This window comes from Cryptomeria japonica, chromosome 10 (genome assembly GCF_030272615.1).
Source record: "Cryptomeria japonica chromosome 10, Sugi_1.0, whole genome shotgun sequence".
Lineage (NCBI taxonomy): Eukaryota > Viridiplantae > Streptophyta > Pinopsida > Cupressales > Cupressaceae > Cryptomeria > Cryptomeria japonica.
This window is the reverse complement of record NC_081414.1, coordinates 802,757,125-802,781,251: the sequence shown is the minus strand read 5'-3', so window position 1 is coordinate 802,781,251 and position 24,127 is coordinate 802,757,125. Positions and strand designations below refer to the sequence as shown.

The following is a 24,127-nucleotide window of genomic DNA, read 5'->3' as shown; positions in this document are numbered from 1 at the left end:
AAGAAAATTCAAGGTGTAGACGTATAAAAATGACCACATTCCTAAATGAATATTTTATGTTCATTTCTCTATTTAATTAAATCCAATTTAATTAAATTATCCACATTCTTCTATTTTATTAAATAAATTATTTAATTTATTTAAATAAAATTCACTATACCATTTAATGAATAAATCATTTTATTCAATTAAATCCCCCTAGCCACTTTTAATTAAATTCAAATTTAATTAAATAGTTATCCTAAATTGAATAAATCAAATTTATTTAATTTCAACCGAATTGAATGAAAATCAAATAATTCAATTAAATCCTATTATCCCTCCATCCACTTGCAAAATCCCAAACCCCTTCCTAATCCCTTCTAGAATCTTCTAATCGATTCTAATTAACCTAACTCTCCTCTAAACTTTGTCACATCCCTAAGCAAAGGGAGGTCACTTCTCAAATGGCCCAAAGTCTTGAATAACCATTGAAGGTTTTCAACCTTCAACCACCAAAACCCCCAAAGTCTTTGAAAACCATTGAAGGCTTCCAACCTTCAACCACTTAAACCCCAAAGTCTCCAATAACCATTAATGGTTAATTCAAACCCTCCCACATGGTTAAAACATTTGTTTTGACTCAACCTCTACCCAACCCAAGGGTCTCATCAGGTCATTAATGCTTTGACCATGATTATCTCCTAATCATTTGCACAAAGGTTTATCTTTGGATTAGATCCTAATTCAGTGGGTAAACCTAACTTAGACTTGACCCTTAGCCTTTAGATAACCATGAGGTCTTCTCAGGCCTTTAATGCCTCCAACCTCTTCTTTCAACCCAATCCTATGTTGACATTTGTCACCATTTCATTGGTACAAATTGTGCACATGGATCCCCAACTTTCAAACCTGGCCCTTGATTAAACCTTTCAATCTTGACCATCCATTGCCCTGTTTATGCTATAAATAGAGCTCTCATTCCTCCATTTTTAACAATCATCTTTCAAGTTTGAAGCATTATACTTATGCTCAAATTCTTTCAAGCTTTTTCATCATCTTTATGCTCTTCATTTAGCCTCTTTTAGATCAAATATGCATGCTTATATTACTTTCTTTATCATTTTAGTTCAATTATAGACTAAATATAGTATGCTAGGATAGTATTCATACTAATCTTGTCATCTTATAGTTAGTTTATTGCATTTTAGCATCATACATAGCTTGCAACACATCTCATACTAAAATCAAGCAAAAGCATCTCTCGTTCTCATATTTGCCATCCCTAAACCATTTTGCTCAGTGATCTGAGAGCAAAAATGTTGGTTTGAGGGACATTGTGAGATAGAGAACCATGGGACCCTCCTTGGGAAGCTGAGTAACACTACGTTACTCCATAGCTTGCATCAAGAAGTCCTGTGTGTGTGTGTGGACTAGTAATTCATCATATTTTCACATATTAAGTTTTATTCGCCCACTTTTCCCACATACATTTCTGGCGCCCACCGTGGGGCACGCACCCCAATAACCTATCATTTTTTGAATTTAAGGACTTTTGCAGGTACGCAAAAAACCAGAACTAGCGCGTCTACCTGACAGATTAGCGCATCCGCCTAACAGTTTAGCGCTTCTAGCCTACTGTTTAGCGCGTGGGCTTACTTTCTTAGCGCGTGAAAACTGTTCCTTAGCGCATGATTTTATTTGACAAATTTTCCTGTAGGTATCGACGCCGGCGAAACACAGATTAGCGCGTCTACCTGACAGATTAGCGCATCCCATAACAATTTTAGCGCATAATCCGCATATTCCAGCGCGTTGCAACTGACAGTTAGCGCATCAAATTCAAAAATTTTCCTGCACAACAGACCGCGGGAAAATCAAAACACAGATTAGCGCTTCTACTCGATAGATTAGCGCATCCGCTCCAAAATTTAACGCTTAAGTTACATATTCCAGCGCGTTGAAAGAAACAGTTAGCGCATAAAGTTCAAAAATTTTCCTGCACAACAGACCGGGGGAAAATCAAAACACAGATTAGCGCATCTGACACACAGAATAGCGCATCCAAGAAACAGAATAGCGCACATAAAAGGAACAGTAGCGCATCTGCCAAGCATTGTAGCGCGTACAGTTTGTCCTGTAGCGCATCACAAACAAAACAAACAAAAAGATTTTGTAACTAAATTCCAAAAATTTAGACTTGTGGAAGTCCCCCGGAAACACACTAACAGCCTTCTTGTTATTTTGCAGGATTTTTAACAAGTTTCTTGCAGGTAAAGCGAAGAAGTTTGCCTTCACAGCAAAATGTTTTTCCTTTTGTTGACCTCCGAAAGTCGAAATTTGCTTTGTTGACGATCTGTTTTCAATAAATTAGATAATTATTGCTATGAAGGATTAAAAAGAACATCATGCTTATTGGAGCAACATCTCCAATTAGAAGTTAGCAAATTATTGCCTTGAAAGTTAAAAAGAACAAACTTATTTGTCTTGTCTCGAAAGTGGAAGGTATATGCTCTCCCCTTAACTGGGTGACCAAAAAGCCAAACCACTCTTATGTTTTCAGTATTTCAAGCAATAAATCCTTTAGCAGGCCTGCCTTCCCGAGGAGTTGCAATCAACTCTTAAAGCCGTTTATGGCCGGTGTGAAGGGAACGACCTAAGTGGGGAACGGCTTTGACGCCAAGAATTCCAACCCACTATAATCAAATGTGGAAAGTGACGAAAGTCCTTTTCGACGGTTGCGCGCAGTGATTAGCCTTCCCCCAGTATCCTCGAGATACGTAAAGCCTTTGTTCTAAAGGTTGGGAAGCCTCCTGAGGGAGTTTATCACTGACAGCCGAACGGGAAGCCTGATTACGAACCTTAGCATTAGAAACTTTGAGTTGAGTCAGTATCCAAACATTTGTAACATCATAGTGCAAGGGTGGGGAAGAATTCGCCCCCAAGATTACTCACCATATATCTCCCAAGATAACTACTCAACTGTGAAGCAATTCACTTTGGGTTAACTTCTGGCAAAAGGCAAAAAAACGGGCGCCCTCTAGAGGGTGACACGGCTGTTTGAGCTGACGGAGTATCGAGACTAGTGGGCTATGATGTTGCTTATGACCCTTGAATAAAGAGTCTTTCTGAAGTGTTTATCTTGTATCCAACCTGTTAAAACATTGGGGATTTGAACACATCCTCGACAGAACATACACTTTCTGTTAGATTAAGTGAAATGATTGTACTTTGTGTGCCGTGTTTGCATTTCGTATTTCAGAAAATCATCCATCACACTTAAAAATTTCACTCAACAAAAGTCAAAAACATTACAAAAACAACAAAAGGAAAAATCAGGGCAGTTTAGCACGTCAGAGCAACATCTTAGCGCTTAAAACAGTTATTTTAGCGCATCCACAGAACGAAATAGCGCGTGCAACAAAAATAGTAGCGTTTCAACGGCAAAGCAAAACAGAGAGCCATCTTTTAGCGCGTACAACACATATTCTAGCGCGTAGAAGAAAAACATTAGCGCGTAGATAGCCAAAGTTAGCGCATTAGAAGAAACAAATAGCGCGTAGAAGTCACAGTGTAGCGCGTACTTTTCCCAGAAAACTTCACAACAAATTTCAAAACAGACTGTTTTAGCGCTTCAAACAAATATCTTAGCGCATAGAAAGCCTATTTTAACGCATTAACCAAAACAGATAGCGCGTAGGACGCACAGTGTAGCGCATTCTTTTCCAAGCAAACTTCACAGCAAATTTCAAAAGGCCTGTCTTAGCGCGTAAAACAAACAGCCTAGCGCGTGGAAGTCCTACTTTAGCGCATTAGCCGAATCAGTCAGCGCTTCTGAAGCCCAGTCTAGCGCGTACTTCTTTCACAGTCAAGAACATAATTTTTCCAGAATCAATACTTTAGCGCGTAACCGGGGGCAGACTAGCGCGTGTGAAAAACATTTTAGCGCATCGGGGAAATTAGGTAGCGCGTTGAACATCTGTTTTAGCGCGTGAGAAAAGATAGAAAAACAGAGAGTTGGAAAAACCAAAAATTTTGAAAATTTCAAAATATTTTAAAAACACAGTTTTTCATCAAAACACGACTTTTATCAAACCAGAGTGACAAAAATGAATCATTAAAACTATTTCTCAAGTCAAATTTGTGTCAAACAAAGTTGTCAGAATCCGAAAACGAATCGAGCAATAGAGGACGTCTTTCATATCATAATCCGGAAACTTTTCATCATCAGTATCAATCCAATCCTTAAAACATCTTACGGATTTTATCTCAAAAACACTTGTCTAAAAATTTCCAAATTGTCAAAACCAGTTTCCAGATCGGGAAACTCTTATCCATATCATTTGACATACTTTGTCATGAAGGGACAGCTAAACCTTCACTCTGATAAAGTAAAACTTGAAATTTTCAAAACAAGAATCAATTGAATCCAAACAAATCAAAGGAAATCATTGATCACTCATGCATGACTAATCCCCTCATTTTGAGAAGAAAGAACCTCTATCGCAACATCACGTTGAAGAAACAACAACCTAGCTTTTCCAAATTCATCAAGAGAAATAAATTTTTAAACATCAATCGTCAACTCTTCAAATCCCATCGGGTATTTCTTCATCACGTCAAACGTTATATCCAAAACAAATCCAGCGAATTTGACAAAGAACCCCTGAAAACAAGAGCATACTGTCAAAAGTCTGCTTTTAATCAAAAGATAAACCGCGGAGGAAAGATCAATCTAGCATTCCTGCCCGACGAGTGCATCACATATAACATATCTAGACCAGAACCACCAACACCCGAACAACACATCGAAGAGGCTTTTTTTCATCACTGAAAGCTTCTACTAAAAATGCCTGTTACTCGCTCTCAACGAGACAAACAAAGCGAGGCACACGCAGAATCAAGTATGAATCGAAGATTATCAAATCCTTTTGAAGTTCCACCCGTAGAAGAACCTGAAATTACCGACACCCTTCTTAGAGAATGTCAAGTAAATCCCACCTTCCAAAAACTTGTCGAAAAGCTCATAGACAATGACAAGGAAAAATATTTGTTGATGCTCACAAGCAAGGGCGTTAAACTTCCGGAAGATTTCGACCCAAATCTTTTTCACACCGAATCCCAACAATATGCATCTCATGAACAAAACCAAGAAGAAGAAACTCACATACCTGAACAACATAACTTTGAACAACACATTCCAGAACAACGCATACCAGAAATGCATATACCTGAACTAGAAACACCAGAGCAACATATACCATTTACCACTCCCTTTCAACTAAGAGCCAATACTAGGCAAGAACTTTTTCCTCGGCAAGACAATGCACCCTTGATTGCTCTTACTCAACAAATGCAAATGTTACAAAGACAAATACAGGATATGCAACAAGGGACAACAGTGCGGTATTCTATAAACGAAATCTGTCCTTATCCATTTGACAGAAGCTTAAACATGGTACCTTTTTCCTCCAAACTCAGACGTTCCCAAATTTGATAAATATGATGGGAAAGGTGATCCTCGAGATCATGTTCGAGAATTTTGCACCATGAGTCTTGAATTTGCTCATGATGACACTTATCTAATGAGGTTATTCTCGAGAAGTCTGGGAGGACAAACAATGGAATGGTTATCCAAGATTACACCACCTGTCAGATCATTTGATGAATTGGTTAACAAATTCATCACCCACTATTCTTACAACATCCAACATGCCATAACCATGCTAGATATTTGTAACATCAAACAAAAGAACAATGAAACATTCATGATATTCCTTCAACGTTGGCGACACATGGTATCAAGATATCCTCGAGATATTCCTGAAAAAGAGAAAATGGAAATCTTCATTGATAACTTGAATGGTGAGATGAGTTACAGACTCAAACTTCAATGCATACCATCTTTTGACAAATTGATCGAAAATGGCATCCAAGTAGAGGAAGCTTGTGTCAAAAAGGGAACACTCAAGTTCTACAAGGAAGGAACAAATTCATCAAACTACAATAACCAAAACAACACCAACTTTGACAAATCTAGATTTTGGACTCGAAACAAAAACGAAAGCAACAATGAACCACAGGATCCTAAATCGAAACAACCAGTCCTTGCATTATCTGGAAATCCTCAGAACACGAAAAATGCTAAGAATACCACTCCCAGTGCTAATACGTATGCGCAAAACACTGATCAAGGACAACTAAATACCAACAACGCCAATGATAATCCAAACAAAAACCTGAATCCAGGGCCTACCAACAATTCACGCAACAATACAAACAATTTCCAAAAGCGTATTTTCACACCACTGGGACAATCACTAGAATCCGCATTCAGAGAGCTGTTAGCAAACAAGGTTCTTTCTTTACCTCCAATCAACAATTATGAACCCCCAATCAAACCACCTTGGTGGAATGATTCACACTATTGTGATTTCCATCGCAACAAGGGGCATAGAACAAACGAGTGCATGAGATTGAAACACATAATCCAAGACATGATTGATCGAGGTGACTTAACGGTGGATGGTCTCAAAACAAATAATGATCACGCAGCCTTCAAAGATCCTCTCCCAAATTACAACAAAGATGGAGCATCAACTTCAAATGATACACGCGGAGCTCGTATTAATCACATCTACGATAACACAATCAATCACATCTCAGCTGAAGATCATCAAGTAAATGTCATAACCATTCGAGATAAACGTGATCATGAATCTGTCAATGTAACAACCCGGACTCAGAAATATGTCTTGAAGGGACATACTACACCTCCAACTACTACACCAAAAATCCAATACGACTTAGTTAATCAACTACGCAAAACTCCGGCTCAGATATCTATCCTGGAATTGTTGAAACTATCTCCAAAACACAAAGACATCTTGGAGCAAGCGCTATTAGAAACAAATGTACCTCAAAATCTGGATACAGACAGATTCCAAGCTATGGTTGCCCACATGACAGAATCTCATAACCTCACCTTCTCAGAGCATGATAATACTTCATTGAGTCATCTGCATAATACTCCTCTACATATTGAAGTCATTGTTTGCAAACACCGTGTCAAAAGAGTCTTAATAGATGGAGGAGCCGGACTTAATATATGTACTTTAAAGCTTATCCGTGCACTAGGCTTCTTAGAAGAATCTATTGATCCTTGTAAGAAGATTACCATAAAAGCATATGATGATGAGGAAAGGTCCTCTAAAGGAACAGTGATATTGCCTATTCAAGTAGGACCAGTGCAAAAAGATACTGTATGTCAAGTCTTAGATATTGATCTCACCTACAATGTCTTATTAGGCCGACTCTGGATACATGAAATGTAAGCAGTACCTTCTACATACCACCAGTGTGTCAAGTTTCCTTATGATGGACAGGAAATCTCCATATCAGCTGATCACAATCCATTTCAACATTGCAATGCAATGGGGGTAGCCCAAGACAGTTTGGTTCCTTATAACAGAGAAAAGCAGCGGTCTTCAACACCTGATCCACCAACAGCAAAATCCAACTCCTTATGGGGAGACTTCAAATAGAAAATGCAAATCAAAGACCGAGGCATGGGCGAATACTCTATGGAGCCTTTATGTTTGACCAGATTGCCAACATCACCTAGATCGCATGGTTTACCGACTATATCAACACATCTGGCAACTCAACCCATAACTAAATTTGATGGCACCTTCATCCAATTGGGGACTCTAGCACATGAATCAGAAGATAAGGATGTTCTTAACTGGCTATACAAAGATGAAGAAGAAGCTAACAGAGCAGCTGCTCTAGACATTGTTCTACCGACACACCTATATGGAAAAGGCTGCTTGATCATGAAACAAATGGGATATGGCGGCAAAGGACCTATTGGGAAACGCCAAGAAGGAGTTACGGAACCTATAGATCTTCCTTCACAACCTAGTAGAAATAAAGCAGGATTAGGTTCTAAATTCACTTTCCTATTGAAAAGGCCGCCACATACAAATGCAAAACCTCAATGGAAGGAAAAGTAGAAATACAAGGAAGAATCCTGGCAGGAAGCTCTCTTTGAATCAGCAGAAACAATCCGCAAGGCAAGAGAACGTCAAGATCAGAAAATACATCAGGGAAAGCTTTTGAATCATAAGAAGGCCATCTCTGCAGCAGTGGCTCATATTCACACACCAATGGCACAAGAACAAATCATATCATCACAAGAAACCATCATTCCTCCTCGAGGAAGCACAATCTATGAACAAATTCAGACTGTAGAAGACGGGTCGGATACAGAATCAACACAGAATATCAAAATAGTATCCATCATCAAAGATTTGTTTTCACCATACAACACCCCTGTTTACAACACAGATAGAATTTGGGATGATGCCTATGAGACAGATTCAAATGAATATGAATGGGGTGTTTGCTCTGATACTACTACAAATATCCCAGATGATGCTGATTTCATATCCATTTCTCAAGAAGAACATAACACAGACGATAGACCTCTTGAATTTGGACCACAACATATCTATGACGCTCCGGAAAGTGAACAGAAATATTTCGAACAAGTCTTTGTAGAAGATGATGCCATCGAAGACCTCGATGAAACCTTAGACTTATTTAAAAACAAGACCCATCACGCTGATAACTCTATCCTAACACTTACAGTAGCTGAACTTGACCCACCCCATGATTCCTTACCACTTGTCTTCCCTGATCTCATCGACTGGACTGAACCTGAGACTCATGATATACCTATTTTCCCAGATGATGCATCTATTATCAACTACCTATGTACCGTAAATCCGGAAACAAGCTCTACCAGTGAACGACATAATGATATCTGTTCTTCAGGGAGTGCCAAGTCTCTCAGTCGCAAAAATGAATCAAATAATGAATCTAATGCTGAAAACCAGTCAATGGCAGCAATGGATCCCAAAAAAGTAAAAATAAAGGACGCATCTGAGGGTGAAAACCTTTTTAAGGCACCTAACGATGGGAGACTTGACACCCTTCCTGAACATTTTCATGAACGATTGCCCATATTGATTGAGCCCACTCAATCAATCAACATTGGTACCACAGAAGCAGCCAAAAATATACATCTTGCAGAATCTCTAACAGAGGAAGAAAGATTGGCATTCATCATCTTCTTTAAAGAACAGCAAATCAACTTTGCTTGGTCATATGCTGATATGCCCGGAGTAGATCCACACCTAATCATGCATCACTTGTCCATCTCTGCAGGAGTCAAGCCAGTCAAGCAGAAACTACGAAAGATGAATCCACAGATAGCACTCATGGTCAAAACGGAATTAAAGAAATTATTAGATGTCGGATTCATCCGACCTATTGACTATGCAGAATGGATTTCCAACATTGTTCCAGTATCAAAACCAGATGGTAGTATAAGAATATGTACTGACTTCAGAGATGTCAATAAAGCTTGCCCAAAGGATGACTTTCCTCTGCCAAGTATTGATATAATTGTAGATCTCACAGCAGGCCATGCAATGCTCTCCTTAATGGACGGTTTCTCAGGCTATAATCAAATCAAAAGAGCTCCTGAAGATCAAGACAAAACAGCATTCACCTGTCCTTGGGGAACATACTGTTGGAATGTTATGCCTTTTGGCTTAAAGAATGCAGGGGCCACTTATCAAAGAGCAATGACAACCATCTTCCATGATATGATGCACACATTTATGGAAGACTATGTGGATGATTTACTAGCAAAATCCTTCACCAGAGTTGAACATCTCGGCATCCTAACAAAGATCTTTGATCGATTGCAAAAATTCCAAGTCCGACTCAACCCTAAGAAGTGTGTCTTCGGGGTTACATCAGGCAAGTTACTAGGCTACATAGTATCAGCTAAAGGTATTGAAGTTGATCCAGCAAAGGTACAAGCCATCATGGAAATGCCACCACCACGAAATATCAGTCAACTCAGATCTCTACAGGGACGACTTCAATCAATCCGGCGGTTCATCGCTCAGCTAGCAGATAAAAGTCTACCATTTAACCATTTGCTACACAAAAATGTACCCTTCAAATGGGAGGCTAAGTGTGAAGAATCTTTTTACCAAATTAAACAGTACCTGATGAATCCACCAGTTCTAGTACCACCAGTTGCTGGAAAGCCACTTATTCTCTATATCTCAACAACAGATATTTCACTAGGGGCACTATTGGCACAAGAAGATCAACAAGGAAAGGAACATGCCATATACTACATCAGTAGAACATTGAATGGCTATGAGCTCAACTATACATTTATTGAAAAGGCTTGCCTAACAGTAGTCTTTGCATCTCAGAAATTCCGACATTACATGCTAGCACACACCATAAAGCTAGTTGCAAAAATTGATCCTCTCAAATATCTACTCAGCAAAGCCGCTCTTACAGGCTGATTGGCTAAATGGGTCGTGATTCTCAGTGAATTCGACATCCAATACACAGAAAGACGAGCCATCAAAGGACAAGCAATTGCAGATCAATTGGCCGAAGCACCGCTACCAGGCAAACAAACCATGGAGGTTGAATTTCCAGACAGGGATGTACTCGCTCTTTCTACCAAACAATGGACCCTATACTGTGACGGATCCTATACTCAACATGGTTCAGGTGCCGGCCTTCTGTTCATCACTCCTGAAGGACACACTATGCCAAAATCATACAGACTTATGTTTCCATGCACAAATAATGTGGCTGAATATGAAGCACTGGTCATTGGCATCAAAATGGCCGTCGAATGGAAAATCACAGAATTAAAAGTCTATGGAGACTCACAATTGGTCATCAATCAAATCAACAACAACTATCAAACAAAGGACGACAAGCTACTTCCTTACAAACGCATGGTGGATGACTTCAAACAGTATTTTGTGCACATCACCTTTGAGCAAATACCAAGGGTGAACAACAAAGCAGCCGATGCAATGGCTACAATCGCTTCACTACTACAAATTCCTGAGCAACAGAGTCGTTATGAGTTCCTGGTAGAGCAACTGTTCTCCCCCGCCTATGACCACTCTGAATCCCATGTTATATATGCCTTAACCGGTTCAGATTCTCCGCTATATGGACCAATATACGACTACCTCAAGCATAATATCTTACCCATTGACCAATCCCGTAACCAAAAACGTAACTTTATCCGACAAGCTGCCCGTTACACCCTTACAGCTGATACCTTATATCGTCGAGGTCTAGATGGTACTCTTCTTCGTTGTCTTGATCGTAATGATTCTGATTCAGCTTTACACGAGCTTCATGAAGGTATTTGTGGCACACATTCAAGTGGCACTACTCTTGCTAAAAAGCTTCTACGAATGGGATACTACTGGCCTACAATGGAGAAAGATTCATATCACTTTGCCAAGAAATGTCCTAAATGCCAGATCCATGGCAATTTGATACATGCACCAGCACAGGAACTGCAGCCCTTTACAACATCATGGCTCTTTTGTCAGTGGGGACTAGACCTAGTTGGCAAAATTCATCCTTCATCTTCAAATGGACACAAGTTCATCATCACTGCCACAGAATACTTTACCAAATGTATCGAAGCAGTTCCCATGACCACAGTAACCGGGAAACAAATTGCCTCTTTTATCCTAAATTATCTGATCTGCAGATATGGTATTCCAAGTTCAATCGTCACAGATAATGGACGACCGTTCAAAAACCAAGATGTGCAGGAATTATGTGAAAAATTCAAAATCCAACATCGGTTTTCTACACCATACTATCCCCAAGGAAATGGTCAAGCAGAAGCATCTAACAAAACAATCCTAAAAATTCTCAAGAAAATAGTGAGTGATGCAGGCAAAGATTGGCACGTACAACTCAATCCAGCACTTTGGGCCTACAGGACCAGCATTCGCACACCTACAGGGGCAACACCATATTCCTTGGTATATGGATCAGAGGCTATTTTACCCTTGGAGGTAGAAATTCCATCTCTTAGAGTCTCTTTGAAAGGTTTGATTCCAGATGAAGAATATCGAGTTAACCGACTCCAAGAACTGGAACTATTAGATGAAAGACGCCAACATGCTTATACTCATCTCAAAGCATATCAGCAACGCATGTGCAGGAGCTACAATCATAAGGTCATTCCTCGTAATTTCAAGGTTGGTGATCTAGTCCTAAAAGAAAATCCAAGAAACCAGCAAGATAGAGAAAAGAAAGGGAAATTTGAACCTAACTGGTTGGGTCCTTATGTCATCATTTCAGTCTATGGATCGGGTGCCTATCAGCTAACAAATTCTGAAGGAGATGTGCTCGATGATCCAACTAACAGCATTCATCTGAAGAAGTACTATACTTAAGGTAGCCTAGTGCACGGAAAAAGCCAAAAACAAACAAAAACACCAAAAAATCCAGAAAAAGCAAAAATACAAAGTACAATAAAAACAAATGGTGAAAACCTGGCAAACAGGCGCCCTTGTGAAAGACCGGCTCCTTTATCTATATCCATGCCATTTTATCCATCAAAACACTCTCGGCCATCGCCCGACACTTAGCATATATCTATCCAGGCCATACTTAGCGTAGTCACTATCCTGAGGTATTCATCTACCGCATTTCACCATGGCTTGGAAATCACTGTACATAATCATATCCAGAAGAAGACTCATCTAGGGGCATTAAACTGTTCAAAAACTTGCAAACATTCAAGACATACCAACTATTGCAAAACTCAGACATATGACATCCAACAAACAAAACTACGCTTCACACCAAACACCCCCACGCCACACGAACAATACACGAGAAACTTAAGGATGGATGATTTTCTGAAGTACTAAATGTTACATTATCACATTAAAGTCTTGATTGTTTTGCATTTTGAACTTTTTAAATAAATTGGAATTTTTTCCTTATCTCATCAAAAGCTTCACAGCCAGAGATCATGAGGAACTTCCAACATTTTCTTAGTCTTCTGTCTGGGAGACGATCACTTGTATTGTGTGAATATTTGCCTCGAGACATGATCCATATCACTGAAGGCCTGATTCCATTTCACGCATATAAATGATCTAATCTTGTATGTTTACGCAATACGCACTCAGGTCGTCTTGGTTCAATTATACCTTGAAGCTTGTGCTATCTTGCAAAATCAAATATCATGTAAATTTTACTCAGGTCATTATCGTTCAATTATACCATTATGCTTGTATAAATTTTCAACATATCCAAAAATCGATAAATGCTCCATGATGATATTTACAAAGAAAGCAAATAAATGGTTATATCGGATGGCAAATACAGAATGAGAGATGCTCCAAAAACAATTAAGTTGCATTTCATTTTATAATTAGTTGCATTTCATTTTACAATTAGTTGCATATCATTTTACAAATTAGTCGCACATCATTTTACACTATTATCCCATACCATTCTTATTACATCATTTTTACATCATTTTACATATAGCAGCATATTAAATCATACATCTCATTTTCAAGATACATCTCATAGCATATAAAAACATACATCCTGCATCACACATTACATCATATATGTAAGTATTACATCGTCATATGAAAGGAAGTAACACACATAAAATGCATCCATAAACACATCACATCGATCAAAAATGGTGCTCCGTATATATATATCTCTCAAAAAAAATAAAAAAAATGATGATGATCAAAATCTACAAAATGTGTCTCAAAAAAATGTCCAGTACAAAGAATGCAAAAATCCAAAAATACAATGGAGACCATGTCTCTCAAGTGTGACTATCCCCTGATGGAGATGGTCTAGCTCCGGATGCACCTGCCCCTGGATCTCCAGGAGGATCCTATCTCGCTCCCAATACACTCGCCCCCAGATCTGCGGGAGGGTCCTGTCTCGCCGGCCCCGTCACTCCTCGGCTCTCAGATCGTGTACCGACAGTTCGAGATCGACTCGATCTCGACTGTGCAAAGCTGACTACACGTCGGTCTCTGGGCACTGCAGCCTCATAATGCTGTCTATAATAATCAGCCTCCTGCACTCTCCGTGTCAGCTCTCTAAGAGTGTCTCTCATAGGACCACCCGTCGCTGCTCTCTGCACGGTCGCTAAGGCCTCCTCTGCTCGACCACGCCGCTCTATCTTCGTATCTCTCTCAGTAATCAACTGAGAAATCTGCCGCTGGTAAGTCAAAATCTGTGCCTGCAGTTGCTGCACAGTAATCTGTAGGGTCCGGATCTGTGCATCCTCTACATGACCTGGCACTCGAACCCGCAGTGGTCCCTGTGCTGGAGGAACCCCTCCCACTCGCCCTGTCCTTGGCACTGGAGGTGGGAGTATATCTATCCTCCTCCTCTAAGCTGGTCTCACCGCCTCCTCCTCTCCTCCCACTACAGCCAGCACCTCCGTCACTCTACCCTCTCTCCCGGCCCCAATGGCCAAACCTCCTCTCCCCCTCTCAATCCTGCCCTGCCGTACTGCCCTCTGCACACCTCTACCTCTCCTCCTCCCTCTATCTCCTCCATCTCCTCCATCATCCCCATCATCTCCCCCGTCTCCCTCCTCTCCATCTGAATCGAATACCGGTCTCATCTCCTCTGGATCTGAGATCCTAGCCACGGCCCGAGCAGCAAATAAACGAGCGAACTCCTCTGTCATGCCCGCATCCTGTATCTCTGGGGCATAGTCCCAGACCTATCCGGCCAACCCTGTAAACTCCTCAATGGCCACAGCACTGTCAATGGTCGGCCCCCAATCGGCCACATCCTGCTGCCGCCGTGCATACAAGCACGCTCCCTGCGGAATCCCCTGCTGTCTCCCGAACTGTCGCAAAACTCGGGTAACCAGAAACCGCTCTATAACAAATGGCGTCCTCCCAATCAGATACCTCGTCATGAACACGAAAGGCATCTCCATCCCATCCTCAGCCCACACCTCACAGTCTGTATACGGTCTCCAGGTGACCGTATCTATATCGTCGAACACCCTCCTCCAGTGCTCTAGTTTGCCCAGCTTACGCTGGACAACTAGGCCTCTATATCCATAAGCATAAGCCGCCCCTACGGGCCTATCCCTGTCTGCCAGTGGCCTAGCTGCTGGAATGTGCTCCCAGCACCATACCTGTAATAGGGTCACCCCTGCTAATAAACTCCCATATCCAAGGTATACTACCTCATGCAGACTCCTGTAAAGGTGGGCCAACATCGCTGACCCCCATGCAAATCTCCGGCCCTGTGTGACCATCTGCTCCAGAACCAGCCCCCATCCCACTGAAAATCCCTTTGACCTGAGATCAGGACAAAGGAATCCTCCAATAAATCCTGTCAGTATAGATGGCAGCGGTGCATAATCTAAATCTAGGAACTCCTGCCACGGTATCTCATAGCCGCAGACACTCTCATCATGGAATATCCGGCGCAGTGCCTCTGTGCCGCCCTCCTCTGTCTGCTCATATGGTAATATAGCTCCTACCACAGGAATGCACAGAATGCGATAGCAGTCCTCTGGTGTCACTGTCATCTCTCCCGTGGCAAAATGAAAGGTGTTCGTGTCACTATGCCACCTCTCTGCCAAAGCTGTCAATAGTCCCCGGTTCACAGTGAACCGCGGCATATCAAGAAGTGAGGTCAATCCGCATCGCTCAATAATGTCCAAGTCTGCCTGTGACAGACGTGGTATAAGCGTCCATGGTCTCGGGAATCTCTCCCTCGACTGCACAATACCCAATCGCTCCTGTCAACAAACAAAACATATCCAATATCAGTTTCCACATCAACACAAAGATATCAACATAAAACTTACATCAACAACATGACACAAATTTGCTCATCTACATCAAGTTCAAAATCCTAATCATTTCATATCAACTTGTAAAACAACTCAAGTTCTCAAAAACCATATCAAAACTTGTAAAACAACTCAAGTACCACAATCACATAAACTTGTAAAACAACTCAAGTTTCCCACCCATATCAAAACTTGTAAAACAACTCAAGTTTCCAACCCATATCAGCTTGTAAAACAACTCAGGCTTTCATACACATTGAACTTAAAACTGATACCACAAATAAATCATGTTCTGCTCACCACAAACAGCTTGATATCTATATGTAACTTGGAAAATTGCACATCAAAACAAGTTATACAAATACTCATATTGGATACATGCATCAAAAACACGACAGGCACGGAAAAACACAACTTTTCAAAATCGGCCAAAACACAAAATTTTGATGGATGCGCTAAAACAGACCTGACATGCACTAAAACAGACCCACGCGCTAGGCTTCTTGTCCTACGTGCTAGTCTATCTGCCTTCTGCGCTAGATTTGACCTATGCGCTACCCTTTTCTACTCATGCGCTATCTAATTTAGCCTATGCGCTAGACTCTGTCTACGCGCTAATATTTTCCCCCCTTGCGCTACCTAAACTACCCTATGCGCTAGACTCTGTCTACGCGCTAGTCTATCCTCCCTAAGCGCTCCTCTTTTCATCCTATGCGCTAGGTTCATCCTACGCGCTAAACCCCTTTGCCTCGACGCTACCCTTTCAGCCCTATGCGCTAGGTCAAGCCTACGCGCTAAACCCCCTGCTTCATGCGAACTTCTGCGACTCCTATGCGCTAGGTTAGACTTACGCGCTACCCTGTTCTTCCAACGCGCTACTCAACGCATTACCTGCGCTATTCTACGTGGACGCGCTAACCCAGGTGACCTATGCGCTACCAAAATACTTTCGGACGCAACCCTAAAATTGACTTCTATACGCTACTGTTTACTTCGTATGTGCTAATCTACGTCCTAAACGCGCTAAAACGATTTGTCCGAACTTGAAAATTCAAAAAAACACCTAAAACCGACAAAATCAAAAATCAAAAAGGGGTCAAAAGGGTTGACTTACTGGTGGTCCACGCGCTACTGGTCTCCGGTATCTCCGAACGCGCTCGAAATGGTGTCTGTGATAGGGAATAGGCATTTTCTCTCCAGAGCAAATTATCTTTCTTCAAAAGTCAACAAGCACAAATGACTTTAAATCAAGCCCTTTTCCCCTTTTATAGGAGGAAAATGAAATTAGGGTTAGCTAACTGGGCCTGTAATATGGTCGCGGTCTCCCCTATACCAAAACGTTTGTAATTTATCGGGAGATGAATCAATTTACACACTTTCTACACGCAGGAAATCCTACACCTCATACGAACTTCATCAATTTAAATCCAAAATTTTCCAAAAAAAAAAATATTGATTCATCTCCCGAGGGGGTATCACAACATCAATCTGGGGCATCACATCAAAACTGAGACATGACTGGCAAATCAAAAGAGCGACACAACAAAAAAAATTGCATTTGATCATAAATCATGATAAAGCATCATTTTCTTTGAAATAACATGTGCACACACGTCACTTCAAAGAGGGGCAAAATGTAAACGTATAAAAATGACCACATTCCTAAATGAATATTTTATGTTCATTTCTCTATTTAATTAAATCCAATTTAATTAAATTATCCACATTCTTCTATTTTATTAAATAAATTATTTAATTTATTTAAATAAAATTCACTATACCATTTAATGAATAAATCATTTTATTCAATTAAATCCCCCTAGCCACTTTTAATTAAATTCAAATTTAATTAAATAGTTATCCTAAATTGAATAAATCAAATTTATTTAATTTCAACCAAATTGAATGAAAATCAAATAATTCAATTAAATCCTATTATCCCTCCATCCACTTGCAAAATCCCAAACCCCTTCCTAATCCCTTCTAGAATCTTCTAATCGATTCTAATTAACCTAACCCTCCTCTAAACTTTGTCACATCCCTAAGCAAAGGGAGGTCACTTCTCAAATGGCCCAAAGTCTTGAATAACCATTGAAGGTTTTCAACCTTCAACCACCAAAACCCCCAAAGTCTTTGAAAACCATTGAAGGCTTCCAACCTTCAACCACTTAAACCCCAAAGTCTCCAATAACCATTAATGGTTAATTCAAACCCTCCCACATGGTTAAAACATTTGTTTTGACTCAACCTCTACCCAACCCAAGGGTCTCATCAGGTCATTAATGCTTTGACCATGATTATCTCCTAATCATTTGCACAAAGGTTTATCTTTGGATTAGATCCTAATTCAGTGGGTAAACCTAACTTAGACTTGACCCTTAGCCTTTAGATAACCATGAGGTCTTCTCAGGCCTTTAATGCCTCCAACCTCTTCTTTCAACCCAATCCTATGTTGACATTTGTCACCATTTCATTGGTACAAATTGTGCACATGGATCCCCAACTTTCAAACCTGGCCCTTGATTAAACCTTTCAATCTTGACCATCCATTGCCCTGTTTATGCTATAAATAGAGCTCTCATTCCTCCATTTTTAACAATCATCTTTCAAGTTTGAAGCATTATACTTATGCTCAAATTCTTTCAAGCTTTTTCATCATCTTTATGCTCTTCATTTAGCCTCTTTTAGATCAAATATGCATGCTTATATTACTTTCTTTATCATTTTAGTTCAATTATAGACTAAATATAGTATGCTAGGATAGTATTCATACTAATCTTGTCATCTTATAGTTAGTTCATTGCATTTTAGCATCATACATAGCTTGCAACACATCTCATACTAAAATCAAGCAAAAGCATCTCTCGTTCTCATATTTGCCATCCCTAAACCATTTTGCTCAGTGATCTGAGAGCAAAAACGTTGGTTTGAGGGACATTGTGAGATAGAGAACCATGGGACCCTCCTTGGGAAGCTGAGTAACACTACGTTACTCCATAGCTTGCATCAAGAAGTCCTGTGTGTGTGTGGACTAGTAATTCATCATATTTTCACATATTAAGTTTTATTCGCCCACTTTTCCCGCATACACAAGGTATTTACATCAATCTCAACGCATTATTAAGTTGATTTACCGATCATATCTAGTTGCCATTATCTGCTAAGTATAAAGCGTCAGTTGTTTAAAATCCTAAAACCCTAAGGATCCTTTGTTATCTTTTATCTGAAAACTTCAAATGGAACCGAAGATCCAAGATCCCATAGTTGTCAAGAATGTAGAGAAGCCCTCACTAAAATACTCTTTGACTCCCAAAGTTGCATCTGAATCAGATGACAAAACCGCCTTTTCACTCATCCTGGATAGAGTGTTGTTAGTCGAGGATGTGAGATTCTTCACCAAATGTCGTGTTGAATAACTCGGTCATGTTGAAATTAAAGACACCTATGATGAGCTGTGCACAGATTGTAAATTGGATAGCAAGTATGAGCACATTAAGATCAAGGGATTAACTAAAGCCCTAACCTATCCCTGTGTGTTCAAACCCCAGTGGGTTAAGTTTGTTCTAAGCAGAGTTCACGATGATTTCATGTGGCTAGAAGAGAAACCATTTAAGATTACCAAGGAAATCATTCATCTGATTACCGGTTACCCCATTCATGATCATGCTCGAGCCCAAAAGATGATATCATACAAGGAATTGATCAGGTTGACCGGAGTAGAATCTGATTGCAGAGGATTGAAATTGAACAATGTCATAGATGAAGAACTAAAATTTGCCATTTGAGTAATTGGCTACTGTTTCTTCCAATCGGCAAGGGAAAACAGTGTACCCTGTGCAGTAGTAGACCTGGCTTACAAAATTGTGAAAAAGGGAATGAAAATTGACCTATGTGAGGTGTTGCTGAAGAACCTATTTGAGAATCTGAACACCATCAGGAAACCGGAGAAGAACAACTCGGCTAATACTCTTAAGTTTGGATCATTACTGGTATGCATGTTTTTCTATTTTGAAAAATTCTTTCCATCAATCGGTAAAGTTGTTTGGGAACTACACCGACCAATCACCCATCAGATTAATGACTTCATCAAGAAGTTAGGTGATAATTTCAATGATATTATGGATGATTACTTCAGTAAATTTCAAGAGAAAATGCATAATAGAGATAGGATTCCACCCCAGCTAGTGGAGAAATACAAAAATGATATATGTTTTGAAGTTGACACCGATTACTGTTATGTGAATGTTGTGGAACCGAGGACTCAATCTTTGTCACCGATGGGTTACGAGATTGATTTTGAGATAAAAAAATAGCAAATTGATGCATTTCTCTCATTACTGAGGCATGCTACCGAGCTGAGGTATGGAACCTATGAGGAAGTGAAGGAAAAGGTAAAGATGAGCATTGAAGTACCCAAAGCTACAAGAAAGGCAACAAAAATGATAAAGGCATTGTCAGAGAAATTCAGAGAGGACTCTTCCTCTACACCTGTCAAAGGCACCATTACCATTACCGAAGAGGAATCTGAAACCCAAGAGGCAGCAATAACACTAAGCACTGAATTGCCTAAGGGAAAAGTGTTGAAGAGAAAGAAACAAGACACATCAAAGGCCTCACTGACTCCACCTCCAAAGCTACCTAACACAAGAGCATATGCAGCCTCACCGAGTAAGAAAACAAAAAGTGTTACTGTTCCCAAGGTAACAAAGACCTACAAGAAATCTAATCAGAGACTAATTTTGGCAAAAGAGTCTAGTGATACCAAATCAGAGGATGCAAGCAAATTTCAGATTGTCAAGAGCAAGAAGGTAAATGTACATAGTGTTGAAAACTTTTGTGCTAATCTGAAAGAATATGGAGGATTTGGATCATTTAGATATGTCAAGTATGAAACCAGAAATAATGATGAGAAGAGACAAATTGAAGAAGCTGTCATCTACACACTTCTAAAATTTCGGTTAGCTCCATTGGAACTAGCTAAGTCACTTTCGAATGAACTTTATTTGCATATTGATAATAGGTGGAAGTATGCAATGGACTCGAAGAAACAGATCAGAGAAAGAAGTCTGGTTCATCTCTTTCCTGACATGTCAGTAGCTGAAATAAAGGAACATCTGACAACCTACAATTCAAAGTTTCTTGTCAAACAGGGAGCTTTAAAACTGATGAATGGGTTGTATATTGAAGTGGAAAATGAGACAAAAGCAAAGTGGTAGGAAATATTTAAAATCAAGGATGCCGGTGAGCAAGCTGAAATTGAAATTGTTGATGTCACCGAGCAAGATCTTGATGTTACCGAGAAAGACCCTACTGACACCATTCAAATAGATGAAGATGTCATGGATATAGAGGCACCGGAACATGAAATGATAGAAGGCAATGCATATGCAAAACTTGTATCTAGTGAATCAGTCTTGGAACAAGTTCAGCCTTATCCACCGGTCAAGCAACCTGTCTCAACCGAAACCCCTCATGACACAGAGCAAGGCACCGAAGGTCACAAGTCTACAACAAGAGAAGGTACTACTCAAGAACAGACATCTCAAGCACCTTCTATCACTGAGAATGTTGCAACTGAGACACCGAGTACCGAGACACCAAAGGACTCTACAGAGGCTAAGGAAACCAATCAAAGTGTTGCCTCTACCGAGCAACCTACCGAGGGTCATCAAGCCTCACAAGCCCTTGTCTTAGTTCCATCGATGAAAGGTAAAGAAAAGAAGATGAAAAAGCATAGTTTTAAAGTTGATTTGTCAAAACCAATAGTGTTGCCCAATGTAGACATAGCAAAATTAAAGGGGCAAGCACTCATTGATTTCGGTGAACTGTGCAAAGCAAAGGCCGAACAAGAGAAGCAAATGGCCATTCAAAAGAAAAATAAAGTACTTCAGAAGGTGAAAGCACTCTTAATAGATATGCTACCTGAAGCTACAGTATCAACAGATGCAGCCATCCACATTCAACTGGATGAACTCCTAACAAAGATAGAAACATCTGGAGTAGATGCATCAGAATATTTGAGCAAGCTAAAAGACAAAGAGCTCACTACAAAAATGATAGAAGAGGTACAGAAAGCTATTGCTATTGGAAAAGTCAAACTTGTCAAATTTATTGCTGAGTTGACTCCTCAACTCAATCACATTCTTTATTTATTTCAGAAACTCTTCACATTTTCTTTATTCATTAAAGACATTAAGAATAAAACAGAGGCAATTGAGAAAGAGATCACCGATCTCTCAAGCAAGTTGACCACAGAGCCAAATTCAATTCAGAATTTTTACACAAAGCTACAACAGCTCATGGCTCAACAATTGGACCTAAGAAATGAAGAACACAAGATCCGGATGGACATAATGACACTTTAGACATTATTCCTTCCTCATCTTTCATCCATCCAAGAACAGATCAACCGAGCCACCTCCTTATCTACTACACAAGAGGGAAGCACTCTAGATGGCTTAATATCATTATTGGTTGATATTCAAGCACAGGATTCTTTAATGGACACTGTAAAGATTGCACTCTCTGTCGCTCTCACCGAAGCACGGACCAAGTACAAATCCATTTTTGATCAGTTACCACCCTCGAATGGTAATTAAGTTTTGATGTTTGTCAAAAAGGGGGAGTAATATGTTGCAGTACTAGGGGAATGATACAGTATTTCATACAGTATTGGGGGAGTGTAGCATTCAAAGCATCAAAGTATAAAATCAAACAAATAGAGTATAGTATACAGGGGGAGTATACCGAACAGAGCAAGCAGAGTATCCAAGAGCAGTGCACTGAGCAGTAAACAGAACATTAAGCAAAGCACACAGAACAGATCACCAAGCATGCAAAATCAGAAGTTTTGTACAGTATATCGATAAGGGGAGTATATCTGGATATATTATATTATTGACTATATATACTATCAATATAGTCAAATTTTGCAAGTACATAGATTTTTGAGTTATAACTTTGAAAGTAGTTTTTGTCAAACATCTCAAAAAATGTCAAAAGGGGAGATTGTTACTACTTATCAAGTTGCCATTAGTTTCATGTCAAAGTTATTCTATATACTCTAGTCAGTTATCTCTACTGAGATATTCAGTCGATATGAACAGTCTAGTTGGTTACAGAAGAAAGTAGTCTCAAAACGTAGTATACACCGAGTTGTCTACCAAGTATCATTTCATGTCTATCGAGCAGCAAAGATGACACACCAAGTTGATATACACTGAGTGAAACGTGTTACCAGATTCATTGAACCTGGACATACATATGAAAATGTGTTACAAGATCAAGGCACATGTAACCGTTATCACATTGGAAATTGCACTTAAAGATTGTGTATGATTTTGATGTCATCTAACCAATGAAATAACTTGCATGGTTATTCATTCGATAAAATATGTTTGTAAGATCGAAGCAATGAATGGATCACCGTCATAAGAGATCTATTTATACAGCATGAGTTAAGAATTTAAAGTGTGTGTGTGTATGAGTGTAAGAAGACTATTACAAAGACACAGAGGTCACCGAGAAGGATTTCAGAGAATAGTTAAAGAACAGAGTAAACATAAGGGTTTACCGAGTTACTATATGGGTTACCGAGGTATGCTATAAGCAAGGTAACTTATTGTGAGCACATAGAATCTGCTATAACATTCCAAATGTAAAGTTGCAAATATTTGTAATGATTTTATTGTAACATTTTGAAGTTGAAAGAGAAACCTTTAACAGGGTAAAAGACTCTAATCAAGTCTATAAATTGTAAAGCCTCTAACCAGGTGCAACATTTAGATTAAGTGTTGTAAAATCATTTAGCAAGGTAGATCTAACAAATCTTGATAATCCTAACAGGGTAAGCTATCAGAAATAGCTAAACACGTAGCTCTAACCGAGCATTCTTTATTATTGCAGTAGTGAAGTTGTGGGTGCCATCCCCACCGCAGTTTTTCTCTCTAACCAAGAGTTTCTGTGTAACCAAAATATATGTGTTATGGAGTGAATCATGTATGATTGTTATCTATTTGTTTTAGCTTTATATTATGTTACTGCACTATTCGGTTTATGCATAATAGTAAAGTTATTATTGAAGAAAAGTTTTGGAGTACTGATTCACCCCTCCCCTCTTAGTACATTATCTTTCCATATTGGGCCTAACAGATTTGAGGTTTCTCTCTTTGGTCTTAGTGATCTTCCAAGAGGTTTGAATTCACTTGGCATTGGATGTGAGGTTCTATATGGAACTACAGTGATCACTAGCTTGTGGTCATATGTTGTAACTTGGGTGATCGCACGGAGGTTCCTATATCTCTTTCTTCTATCAGATGTGGAGAACGTGGGAGAGATATTAGCCGTATTTTTGATAATGTGTAATTAAGAGATATAGTGTAGGTTTTTATTTATGAATTGAAATTGAAACAT

At 39.6% G+C, this 24,127-nt stretch overlaps 1 protein-coding gene across 1 annotated transcript in view; it reads right to left on the bottom strand.

The window, feature by feature from the left end:
* The window catches only part of LOC131859291 (replication protein A 70 kDa DNA-binding subunit A-like), an 82,224-nt gene extending 67,400 nt beyond the window's left edge, over window positions 1-14,824 (bottom strand). The window contains exons 1-2 of the mRNA XM_059212882.1: window positions 14,693-14,824; window positions 13,913-14,110 (exon numbers count right to left, since the gene is read on the bottom strand). Coding sequence (XP_059068865.1) covers window positions 13,913-14,110; window positions 14,693-14,824 — 330 coding nt within the window. The remainder of the gene's footprint in view (window positions 1-13,912; window positions 14,111-14,692) is intronic.
* Between the last annotated feature and the right edge of the window lie 9,303 nt (window positions 14,825-24,127).